The sequence below is a fragment of the Ranitomeya imitator genome, chromosome 5, assembly GCF_032444005.1.
Source record: "Ranitomeya imitator isolate aRanImi1 chromosome 5, aRanImi1.pri, whole genome shotgun sequence".
Lineage (NCBI taxonomy): Eukaryota > Metazoa > Chordata > Amphibia > Anura > Dendrobatidae > Ranitomeya > Ranitomeya imitator.
In genome coordinates this window covers 55,002,399-55,015,311 of record NC_091286.1, presented here as the reverse complement: position 1 = coordinate 55,015,311, position 12,913 = coordinate 55,002,399, and the positions used below count along the sequence as shown (strand labels likewise).

The 12,913-nt window shown below is 46.9% G+C and overlaps 1 protein-coding gene across 1 annotated transcript in view; it reads left to right on the top strand.

Annotated features, from left to right (window-relative positions):
- ASB3 (ankyrin repeat and SOCS box containing 3) overlaps positions 1–12,913 on the top strand; it is a 157,230-nt gene that overhangs the window by 7,194 nt on the left and 137,123 nt on the right. The window contains exons 2-4 of the mRNA XM_069768682.1: positions 4,777–4,833; positions 5,014–5,215; positions 6,277–6,435. Of these exons, the coding sequence (XP_069624783.1) occupies positions 5,020–5,215; positions 6,277–6,435 (355 nt within the window). The 5' untranslated portion in view covers positions 4,777–4,833; positions 5,014–5,019. The remainder of the gene's footprint in view (positions 1–4,776; positions 4,834–5,013; positions 5,216–6,276; positions 6,436–12,913) is intronic.

The window sequence follows — 12,913 nt, the reverse complement described above, 5'->3', positions numbered from 1 at the left end:
CAGCGTTTTGCAAGCGTTTGCGTGCGTTGTGCGTTGCGTCGCCGACGCAGCACACAACAACGCAAATGTGAACGTAGCCTAAGACAGTTCTTTCCTTACAGGATGGTGCATCCCTTAAGGATGCATTGGACAGACAAATTGAGGCGCTGGCCAAGTCAGCCTTTGAGGCAACGGGTGCTTCCCTCTGCCCCAGCTTCGCTTCCACCTGGGTGGCTAAGGCCATATCTGCCTGGGCCAAGATCCTTCGTCGGGGCATTTTGGCTTCAGCCTCTCCTATCGAGCTGGCTGACCTCGCAGACCAATTAACCACGCAAGAAAATACCTTCTCACTGCCTCTCTAGATGCAGCAGCCTGTTCGGCCAGGGCAAGCAGCAACATTGTCGCTATTCGCCGCATTCTTTGGCTGAAGGCATGGAATGCAGATGGTACTTCCAAAAAGTCTTTCACCAACTCAGCATTTCAAGGTTCCAGGCTTTTTGGTGCTCGTCTGGATCAAATTATCTCAGACGCGCCTGGGGGCAAGAGTACGTCCCTCCCGCAGTCCAAGCCAAAACGTTTCTTTAACACAAAGGGTCCTCGGACATCTCGTCCCTTTCGCCCGTTTGCAGCCTCAGACTCCTCATCTCAACAAGAGCGCCCTGCTAACACGGGTGAACGCAGAAAACTCTCTTACAAGCTAGCTCCCATATGGAGGTCTATGGAGGTCCAGGGCTCAACCTCCCAGGCCTTCCGGGTCTCGTTCCAACAGATACCGTTCTAAGTGACGGGTCGCCCCCACATGGGAGTCTTTCCAGGGTGGGAGGCAGGCTTCTTTTCTTCAGAGACACCTGGCTGTCAGTGATCAGCGACGCCTGGGTCAGAGAGATCATTACTTCCGGGTACAAAATCGAATTTTCTACCCTCCCGGAAAATCGCTTCTTCCTCTTTCCTCCGCCAAAGCAACCGTCCCATTTACCCGGTTTGCTTCAAGCCGTGGTGTCTCTGGTTGCCGCCGGAGTTGTAGTTCCCGTTCCTTCCGACGAGCGTTTTTCCGGGTTCTACTCGAACCTTTTTGTAGTCCCAAAGAAGGACGGGTCTCTCCGCCCTATCCTGGATTTGAAACTTCTGAACCGCCACGTCCGACCTCGCCACTTCAGGATGGAATCCCTGCGGTCAGTGATCGCCGCCATGGAACCCGGGGAGTTCCTCTGCTCGGTCGACATTCAAGATGCGTACCTTCATGTCCCCATCTGTGTACAGCATCAGAGATTCCTTCGGTTTGCAATCGAAGACAATCACTACCAATTCACGGCCCTTCCTTTCGGGTTAGCGTCTGCCCCCAGGGTTTTCACCAAAATCATGGCGGCGGTCATGGCGCTCCTTTCCAGGGGGATTCTCATTATCCCTTACCTGGACGATCTGTTGATCAAGGGGTCGTCTCGTTCAGACTGCTCAGAATCTCCAGGTCTCTCTGGACACCCTGACCCGTCTCGGCTGGATTATCAACCGGGCCAAGTCCTCCCTGATTCCGTCCCAATGACTGTCCTTCCTGGGCATGGTGTTCGACACGAACTTGGCTCGGGTCTTTCTCCCAAAGGACAAGTTCTCAGTTCTCCTCAAGGCGGTCCGTCTTCTCAAACGCCCAGCTCCCCAGTCGCTTCGGTTCTGCATGGGAGTCCTGGGGAAGATGGTGGCCTCCATGGAGGCTGTACCCTTCATCCAGTTCCACACCCACCCTCTCCAGCTATTCCTCCTATCCACCTGGAACAGGTCTTTGGATTCCCTGGACTGTCCCGTTCACCTTCCTCTCCAGGTTCGTCAGTCCCTAACCTGGTGGACGCTGTCCTCCTCTCTCCTGAGAGGAAGAACATTTCTTCCCCTTCAGTGGCAGGTCATCAGCACCGATGCCAGCCTACTCGGGTGGGGAGCAGTCTTCCGACATCACACGGCTCAGGGCCATTGGACCACGCAGGAAGCTCTTCTTCCCATCAACCTCCTGGAGATCAGGGCAATCTTCCTTGCGCTACTCCACTGGCAGTCTCTTCTGACGGGTCTCCCCGTCCGCATCCAGTCGGAGAATGCCACGGGCGTGGCGTACTTAAACCACCAGGGCGGGACTCGCAGCGGCCAAGTAATGGCAGAAACGGCAAAGATCCTTCGGTGTGCAGAATGCCACGTTCTGGCCATATCAGCCGTTCATATTCCGAGGGTCGAAAACTGGGCAGCCGACTTCCTCAGATGCCAGGGTCTAGCAGCGGGTGAGTGGTCTCTCCACCCCGCAGTCTTCGACCAAATTTGCCTTCGCTGGGGAACTCCGGACGTCGACCTTATGGCATCCCGGATGAACCACAAGGTCCCTCAGTTTGTCGCCAGATCCCGGGACCCTCTTGCCGTCGGCCACGACGCTCTGGTAATTCCATGGTCCCAGTTTCAGTTTCCCTACCTGTTCCTTCCTCTCCCCTTGATTCCAAGGGTGGTAAAGAAGATCAAGTTAGAAGGGAATCCGGTCATACTGATAGCGCCGAACTGGCCAAGACGTCCGTGGTACGCCGAGCTCGTAAACATGCTCACGGATACTCCTTGGAGACTCCCGGACCGGCCAGACCTCCTCTCGCAGTTGCTTCTCTACCACCAGAGTTTTCAGTCGCTGAGTTTAATGGCGAGGCCGCAGTCTTGAAGGACTCGGGTCTCTCTCCCCAGGTCATACAGACCATGATCAGAGCCAGAAAGCCGGCATCTTCTCGTATCTACCATAGGTACTGGAAGGCTTTTTTCCGGTGGTGTGAAACAAATGAAGTTTTTCCGATGTCTTTTTCTCTTCCGGATTTTCTTGGTTTTCTCCAGTCTGGTCTCGATTTGGGCTTATCTCTCAGCACCCTCAAGGGACAAGTTTCTGCTCTGTCGATTCTCTTCCAGAGTGACCTGTCCTCCATTCACCAGGTTAGGACATTTCTACAGGGAGTGGCGCATATCGCCCCTCCTTTCCGTTCCCCTTTGGAACCTTGGGACCTTAACCTGGTCCTTGGTGCTCTTCAGGCTGCTCCCTTTGAACCTTTTCAAGACGTGCCTTTTTCCCTTCTCTCTTGGAAGGTGGCCTTCCTCATCGCCATCACATCTATTAGGAGGGTTTCTGAGTTGGCATCTCTTTCTTTCCGTTCCCCCTTCCTTATTCTTCATCAGGATAAGGTCGTTCTTAGACCAGTCAGTTCCCGAATTCCTTCCCATGGTGGTCTCGGCTTTCCACATCAATGAGGACATAGTCCTTCCATCATTTTGCCCTTCTCCGGCTCATCCTTTGGAGAAGTCACTTCACAAGCTTGACGTGGTCAGGGCCTATCGGGTCTATCTTTCCAGAACCGCTCCCTTCCGTCAATCCGATTCTCTCCTTGTGGTTTCCGAGGGTTGTCGGAAGGGCCTTCAAGCGTCTAAATCCACTATCTCGCGTTGGATTCGTTCTGCAATATCAGAATCGTACTGTGTTCATGAGGCATGTCCTCCTCCGGGGGTGCGAGCCCACTCCACCAGAGCTGTCGGAGCTTCTTGGGCTGTTCGCCACCAGGCTTCCGCCTTGCAAGTTTGCAAGGCCACAACCTGGTCGTCTTTGCACACTTTTATGAGGTTCTATAGGGTTCATACCCAAGCCTCGCCTGATGCAGGTCTTGGTAGGAAGGTACTGCAGGCGGCGGTTGCGCATCGGCCGACCTGAACCATTATTTATATTCTTTCTACCCACCCTTTTCTGGGACTGCTTTTGGACGTCCCACAGTTGTTCTGTGTCCCCCAATGAAGCGATAAAGAAAGAGGGATTTTTGGTACTTACCGTAAAATCTCTTTCTTGGAGCCTTCATTGGGGGACACAGCACCCTCCCTAATGTTTATTCTGGTACCGTTTTCGGGTCTAGGTGACCTAGTTGAGTTGGTACTTATACTTTATGAGTTCTGTTACTTCTCCTACTCCTTTTAACACCAACTGAGGTGCTTGGTGCCTGTAGGTGGGTGTATACTGCCAGGGAGGAGCCACGTGTTTTTTCCTTTTTTCCTTTTTGCATAGTGTCAGCCTCCTAGCGGCAGCAGCAGCATACACCCACGGTTGTTCTGTGTCCCCCAATGAAGGCTCCAAGAAAGAGATTTTACGGTAAGTACCAAAAATCCCTCTTTTTTATGCAATAAACTTTATCAGCATGCACCAAAGACCAATGTGCCATGGAAAAAACGCAGCAAAAACTAAGCAAAAACTGTTTTTTTTTTTTTTTTAAAGCAAGTTTCTTACTGCTAAAAGAGCAAGTTTTGCCTGCAGAAAACAACTAGTCAAAAATGTCACATGTGAACATAGCTAAGGCTAATCCTTAAGCTAAGTGTTCGCTGTGCCTTGGAGACTGTGCTATTAGCTGATCATTAGGTGCGGAGTGTGACTGCACGTGTGCGACCATCGGTACTCCGCTCATTATGTGGACGTTCACAGTACCATACACTTTGCCCTCTAGGTGGCGCCATACTGTGTCAGTAAATGTTATACCTGCTTAGAAGACTTTATTGCGGCAGCCGTGTCACATGAAGGAGGTCGCCTACCTCAGCACCACTGCATTGGGGGGAATAATAGTTGTTATAAATGTCCCCCAATACGTGTGATAGATTATATAAATTCAGGGCTGTGGAGTCGGTAAGCCAAACCTCCGACTCAGTCTCCTCAATTTCCATGACTCGGACTCCACAGCCCTGTATAAATGTACATGTTCCTGTCCTTCATGGACCCGCAATGAAGATGTCTAACACACAGCCTCTTCCTGTTATTTCTAGAGATTCCAGCTGATCCTACAGACCCCAGTGACGTGTGATCCCTGCCTGCTGCATGTGGTAAGTGAGATCCGCTGACGGGGGTCAGCCGGTAATTACCGCGCTCTGCAGACCGCGCAGCACCGCACACCGGCCCTCACGTCTCCGCCGACATCTCCAGCTCCTGCACAGCGTTGTTAGGGACAGCTAACTGTCTCCGGCGTCACCATCTTGGTTATTGAGCTTCTGTCTTGTGTACAGGTGGGAATGGATTTCTCCGAGGCGTACACTGATAGATGTTCTACTGTCGGACATGCCGCTCGGAGCGCTGATATAAAATCCTTGAGGAAACTAATTAAAAAAGGAAGAAGCGTGGATGTGCCTGATAACAGAGGATGGATGCCAATTCACGAAGCCGCGTTTGCTGACGCCGCGCCATGTTTACAGCTGTTAATTAATTCAGGTATAGGCGCCATTGCCGGGGCGGTAAGACGCTCGTTACACGCACTTCTACCACTCCTGTCTGCTCTTTGTGCTCTGCTCTGATTAACTCCCATCATCTGCAATCCTTATAGTCAGACCTTTTCTTTCCTTGCTCTTTATACATCCTGGGCTTCTTGTACATGTCCAGTGTCCCACGCAGGGTACCCCTGCACCCGGCCTTGTCGGACTGGGCAGAGAATACCATTACTATGCCAGTACCCCAGCACAAAGAAGAGAAATGTAATTGCTGGAGAGAGATTTTGCTCTAAATTGGCACTAATTTGTGCCATTACTGTCTATCATCCATGCATCCTATTCATAAATAGTCACCCCATTAATACTGGGGTTTTTTGGACTCGCTATGAAAAATCCCAATGTGATATGTAGAGATTTTTGATGAGTGAACGTTCTCGGATGAGGTGTTAACCAAACATGCTTGTGTGACTTTGGCGTGCTTGAAAAATATGTTCGAGTCCCCGCGGCTACATGTCTCATAGTTGTTCGACTGCCGCAAAACATGCAGAGATTGCCTAACAATCGGGTAATCCATGTATGCGTTGCAGCTGCCGAACAACCGGGAGACATGCAGCCACGAGCACACCGAAGACACTCTGGTAGCATCGAAGCATGCTCAGATAACACCTTATCCGAGCACATTCACTCATGACTAGTGGTGACAGCATAATCTGATTTTTCATCTTCCCATCTCCTTTTGATCCTGACCATAGATGTCCCGTGCATGTCCATAATGCTACTATTAAAAGTGGTGTCGGTGTAGTGCGCTCCTCTGACATCTACAATGATACGCTGAAGACTGCATTGACTCTACTGGGGTCCGTTGGGTTTCTCTATTGGCGTCTTCCATTTTATCTGACTTCATAGTTTAACATGCAGCAACGTGATGCACTCCAGCTGCCGCTCAGCAAACGTGATACTAGTCCACAGATCTGTGGATACAGCACAAGACCGACACAACGGTCCTGATGTTATATGCGGATGCTCCAGTCTCCTTACTAATGCTGTATGTTGCCACCCCGACAGCTCCGTCCCGGGCATACGTCAAGTCAAAGACATTCGAAGGGGAATCCGCTCTGCATCTTGCTGCAAAACGTGGAAGTGTCGGGTGCTCTCAGATCCTGCTGCAAGCCGGGGCTGATCCCAACGACCTCACCAATGACGTAACCACGCCGCTGTTCCTAGGTGAGATCTAACGGAGCCCATAGACTTCTACGGGCACACGGGATTTATTCTTAATTTGTCATAAATTATATCATAGATCTCACAATGTACACACAAGAATCTCCCACTCATTAACCACTTTGTGACTAAATCACATAAATGCACCGACTGTGTAAGGGAATGTGCGCGAGGCCTTTACCAGGACGATCTTCTCTGCAACCCGCCTGGAAAAAAAAACGCAAAACAAACTAAACACTTAAATGAATGAACACATGCCTTTTCTATGGAAAAACAACTTGTTTTGCATTTAGTTTTTTTTTTTAACCCGTTCACGACACATGACCTACGGAAAATGGCACCACATGCCATGTCCCTGACTTCGATGCGGGCTCACATGCCGAGCCGACATTTTTTCCCTGCTGATGATGACTGAATTATAAATATAAATAAAAGTTATTATTTATTTAAAAATAAAACCATTAATAAAAAATAAACACACATCTGGTATCACTGCGTTCATAAAGTATGAGCTATCAAAATATAATATAAATTAATCAGATCATATAAATGGCGTAACAAGAAAAAAATCAAAACTCTAGAATTGCGTTTTCTTTGGACACCGCAACATTCCAATAAGAGGCAATCAAAATATTGTATCCATGCCAAAATGGTATCTGTAAAGACGTCACTTCAGGGCACAAAAATACGGTAAGTCATCATACAGCCCCATATCCTGAAAAATTAAAACATTATGGATTTCGGAAAATGGCGATAGAAGGAAATTTTTTTTTTTTTTTGACATTTTACTATTTTTTTTTTCACCTCCCTAAATAGAAAAAAACCCCAAACTATACATTTTTGCTATCTCTGTAATCGTGATGACCTGGAGAATCATATTGCCTCTTCGTGTTTGCCGTATAGTTAACACAGTAAATAATAATCCTAAAAAAAAAAAATTGTGAAATTGCAATTTTGAAGCACTTGGAATTTTTTTCCCGCGTTCCAGTGCATCACATGATAAATTGGTGTCAATCAAAAGTACATCTTGTACCACAAAAGAAAAAAAGCCTTCATATGGCTATGGAGGTGGAAGAATAAAAAAAAAAGTTGTGGCTCTTGGAAGAAGGTGAGGAAAAAACGAAAATTTACTCGTGTCATGAAGGGATTAACTGTTTCAGGCTTCCAAAGACGCCAAGCGGCGAAAAGACATGAAATGACCATTCTTCTCCTGCTTTGAAAACGCACTATGCTTGATAATAGTCAATGAGATGGGATCTTTCTGAGCATGTTACCAGCAGAGGAAAATAAAAAAGACTGAAAAATGCCAGTATAGCAAAAAGACTCAAAAATGCTGGAAAAACACTACCCCTTCCTCCCCCAAAAAAGCTGATAGAAAAGTTGAAAAAAGGCTTAGTAATAACCAAAAGAATGGTTTAAAAGATGCTTTAAGGGAAAAGCACAGGAGTTTCCTGAAGCGTCTTCCCGTTGGTGTGCACATACACCTACACAGCCAGCGTCGGCCTGTAACAGCAGCAGCCGGAGCGAGCGCCAGTCGCTGCTCTTTAACCATTTAAATGCCACTATCGATGACAGCTGAGGGTCTGTAGAAGTCACCCATGGCTGCCGTGTTGGTACTCGTAGGTCCCTATCTGTTTCTGGCCTTCTTAGGAGAATAGCAGTTTAACTCTAAATTGTAGTATAAACGATTAAGTGCTCCCGGGTTCAAGTCTGCACAAAGATGTAGTAAAAACCATCAAAATGTTGTGTGCATGCCAAATGGGTGTCAATAAAAATGTCAGCTGAGCGGGTAGAGTATGAGGCATCTCATCGCTCAGTTAAAGGAAGTAAAAAACGAAATAATGGAAATGCAAAAAATTGAAAATTTCCTGGTCATTAACCCCTTACCGGCATCGGACGTACTCTACCGTCCGATGCCGGCTCCCCTGCTTTGATGCAGGGCTCCGCGGTGAGCCCGCATCAAAGCCGGGACATGTCAGCTGTTTTGAACAGCTGACATGTGCCCGTAATAGGCGCGGGCAGAATCGCGATCTGCCCGCACCTATTAACTAGTTAAATGCCGCTGTAAAACGCAGACAGCGGCATTTAACCACCGCTTCCGGCCGGGCGGCCGGAAATGACGTCATCGCCGACCCCCGTCACATGATCGGGGGTCGGCGATGCTTGTATATTGTAACCATAGAGGTCCTTGAGACCTCTATGGTTACTGATGACCGGTGGCTGTGAGCGCCACCCTGTGGTCGGCGCTCACAGCACACGTGCAATTCTGCTACATAGCAGCGATCAGCAGATCGCTGCTATGTAGCAGAGCCGATCGTGCTGTGCCTGCTTCTAGCCTCCCATGAAGGCTATTGAAGCATGGCAAAAGTTAAAAAAAAAAAGTTTAAAAAAATGTGAAAAAAATAAAAAAAAGTTTAAATCATCCCCCTTTCGCCCCAATCAAAATAAATCAATAAAAAAAATATCAAATCTACACATATTTGGTATCGCCGCGCTCAGAATCGCCCGATCTATCAATTAAAAAAAAGTATTAACCTGATCGCTAAACAGCGTAGCGGGAAAAAAATTCGAAACGCCAGAATTACGTTTTTTTGGTCGCCGCGACATTGCATTAAAATGCAATAACGGGCGATCAAAAGAACGTATCTGCTATCATTAAAAACGTCATCTCGGCACGCAAAAAATAAGCCCTCAACCGACCCCAGATCATGAAAAATGGAGACGCTACGAGTATCGGAAAATGGCGCAATTTTTTTTTTTTTTTTTTTTTTTTTTTTTTAAGCAAAGTTTGGAATTTTTTTTCACCACTTAGATAAAAAATAACCTAGTCATGTTAGGTGTCTATGAACTCGTACTGACCTGGAGAATCATAATGGCAGGTCATTTTTAGCATTTAGTGAACCTAGCAAAAAAGCCAAACAAAAAACCAATGTGGGATTGCACTTTTTTTGCAATTTCACCGCACTTGGAATTTTTTTCCCGTTTTCTAGTACACGACATGCTAAAACCAATGATGTTGTTCAAAAGTACAACTCGTCCTGCAAAAAATAAGCCCTCACATGGCCAAATTGACGGAAAAATAAAAAAGTTATGGCTCTGGGAAGGAGGGGAGCGAAAAACGAACACGGAAAAACGAAAAATCCCCTGGTCATGAAGGGGTTAAGGGGCTAAACAAACAAACCCCCAAAAAATCAGATGGCCTCTGCGGTGGGATAAGTTTCTGCTATAGGTGGCCAGCCACCACGCACGGTCACACCCTAACGCCGTATTTCACAGTTCTCCTGATCAAATACAAGAGACTTAATGAAGTGGAAAAATGCAGCGTAGATTTCATAATTCCAGAGTAGTGGGGAAAAAAAAGCAAAGTCTCCATTAGAGATGGGCGGACTGGTGGAAGTTTGGGTTCTGGTACCTGACCTAAACTTTTTAGAAAGTTCAGTTCGGGTACCTGAAAATCTACCAAAACCCGAAAATCTGTAATATGCAACTGGCACCTGACTCTTAACAGCAGAGAGTGGGGCAGCTCTGATCGCTGCTGTTTAACCACTTAAATACTGCTGTCTATCTCTGACAGGGACGTTTGAGCGGCACAATCCCGCTGCGGCGACCTTTTGGACATTCATCGTTTCACCTGCAACGTGATTACAGGGTGCCAATGACATGGCAGACGAAGACCTCTTGAAGATCGCTGCCATCTTCGTGCTTAACAAAAGGCTAGGCTTCATTGGAGGTCGTGATTTTAGCCTACATGCTGCAATAAGTGAAATATTTACTCAACCATACAGCAGACACCGTAAAGAAAAAAAAAGAAAAAATCTCAGAATTGGATTTTTGGTTAACACACTTCCTTTAAAAAAATGATGTCAAAAGTGATCAAAATGTCATATTTATCAGGCAGCAAGCACTGGCGCTCACCACTCATGAGGATGTAATCTAACCAGTTCATCAGACTGTTCCTGTAGACTGAAGCAATGATACTGCAGCATGGAATTAAAATAATATGGTGGATCCGACTTAATACTAGCTGCCATTTAAGGCCATCATAGGCTATTGACTGGTCTGCTTACTTATTAGCCAAAATGGCACTTAAACTATTGTGGCGTTCGTCAAATAGGAGCGATCATAAAGTGTAGTCCAGAGCATTCCTGAGGGATTTTCGTCCTCCGTCTCCCCCATCCTCCAGATGGGGATTGACAGCTGGATACTGTGTAACTGCATATCACAGCAGTGCATTAATTGTTGAGAATGGTGCAGGGGGAAGCAAAGAGGATGCACACTTGATGAATATATCGGAATCATAAACTGTATGTTGTAATAGAACAGGTAGTAAAGTCCTGGACAGAAGATATGTATCACTGAGGTGGCTAGCCTCAGTGATGTGAAACCTGGAGAGCAGACTCCAGCACAGTTAGTGCTGAGAGGGTTTTTTGATAGGGCAAGATGGGTCCAGGTTTTTAGGAGCAGTCAGCAGAGAGGGGCGGGACTGGCTGCTTCCATGTCTCCACCCCACCATCTGAACAGCCTATTTAAGATGGCTCAGCTGCTTTATTCCTCGCCTGGGAGTAGAGGTGGAAAGTCCTCTTGTGTTGTTGCAGTCTGAAGCCAGAGTTGATGAAGAGTGAACATGCTCGGATAAGGTGTTATCTGAGCATGCTCATGTGCTAACTGAGTGTCTTCGGCACGCTCGAAAAATATGTTAGCGCCTGCATGTTTCTCACCGCATCACGTGCATGGATTTTCTGTTTGTTAGACAATCCCTGCATGTGTTGCGGCTGTTGGAACAGCCACTAGACATGCAGGCAAGGGGACTCAAACCTATTTTTCGAGCACGCCGAAGTCACTCAGTTACCACACGAGCATGCTCGGATAACACCTTATACCAGCATGTTTGCTCATCACTAGCCAGAGTCTAAAGAAGTGTGGACACTAATCTGGATGGGTGAGCCCACCTCGGTGTTTGTTACCTACTGGCAATGAACTCTTTTTTTTTTTTATTTTATGTTTTACCTTTGTGCCCAGAAGAGGCTTTATTTTGAAACCACTTGAAGTTTTATGAAGTCAATAAAACTTCACATGTTTGGACTAAACCGATGTGCATGCTACCAGAAGCATAATAACGAGTGAAGTCCAATATATTCTCTGATAATAATAATAATAATAATAATAATTTTATTTATATAGCGCCAACATATTCCGCAGCGCTTTACAAATTATAGAGGGGACTTGTACAGACAATAGACATTACAGCATAATAGAAATACAGTTCAAAACAGATACCAGGAGGAGTGAGGGCCCTGCTCGCAAGCTTACAAACTATGGGGAAAAGGGGAGACACGAGAGGTGGATGGTAACAATTGCTTTAGTTATTCGGACCAGCTATAGTGTAAGGCTCAGGTGTTCATGTAAAGCTGCATGAACCAGTTACCTGCCTAAGTATGTAGCAGTACAGACACAGAGGGCTAATACTGCATAAAGTGTATGAGAACATGATGCGAGGAACCTTTTTTTTTTTTTTTTTTTTTTTTTATTATAAATAGGCCACACAGGGATCGTTAGGTTAATGCATTGAGGCGGTAGGCCAGTCTGAACAAATGAGTTTTTAGGGCACGCTTAAAACTGTGGGGATTGGGGATTAATCGTATTAACCTAGGTAGTGCATTCCAAAAAATCGGCGCAGCACGTGTAAAGTCTTGGAGACGGGAGTGGGAGGTTCTGATTATTGAGGATGCTAACCTGAGGTCATTAGCGGAGCGGAGGGCACGGGTAGGGTGGTAGACTGATACCAGGGAGGAGATGTAGGGTGGTGCTGAGCCATGGAGTGCTTTGTGGATGAGGGTAGTAGTTTTGTACTGGATTCTGGAGTGGATGGGTAGCCAGTGTAATGACTGGCACAGGGTAGAGGCATCGGTGTAACGGTTGGTGAGGAATATGATCCTGGCAGCAGCATTCAGGACAGATTGGAGCGGGGAGAGTTTTGCAAGAGGGAGACCGATTAGTAGAGAGTTACAATAGTCCAGACGAGAATGAATAAGTGAAACAGTCAGAGTTTTTGCAGAGTCGAAATTAAGAAAAGGGCGAATTCTAGAAATGTTTTTGAGATGCAGGTAAGAAGAGCGAGCCAGTGATCGGATGTAGGGGGTGAATGAAAGGTCAGAATCACCGCAAACTGCATAATATTTTTATGTGCTTTTTTTGGCTAATGGAGAAGCAGTTCAGTGATTTCCTGCACCACTCCCACTATCAGTGCATCCCCTCCTGATTGTTTATCACACTCAGCATGTCTTCTTTAGGCCTCTTTCAGACCTCAGTGTCCCAATACATGTGGTGACAGTTTTCACATGTACTAGATACACTTAAGGTACCTTCACACTAAACAACTTCACAACGATAATGATAGCGATCCGTGACGTTGCAGCGTCCTGGATAGCGATATCGTTCAGTTTGACACGCAGCAGCGATCAGGATCCCGCTGTGACATCGT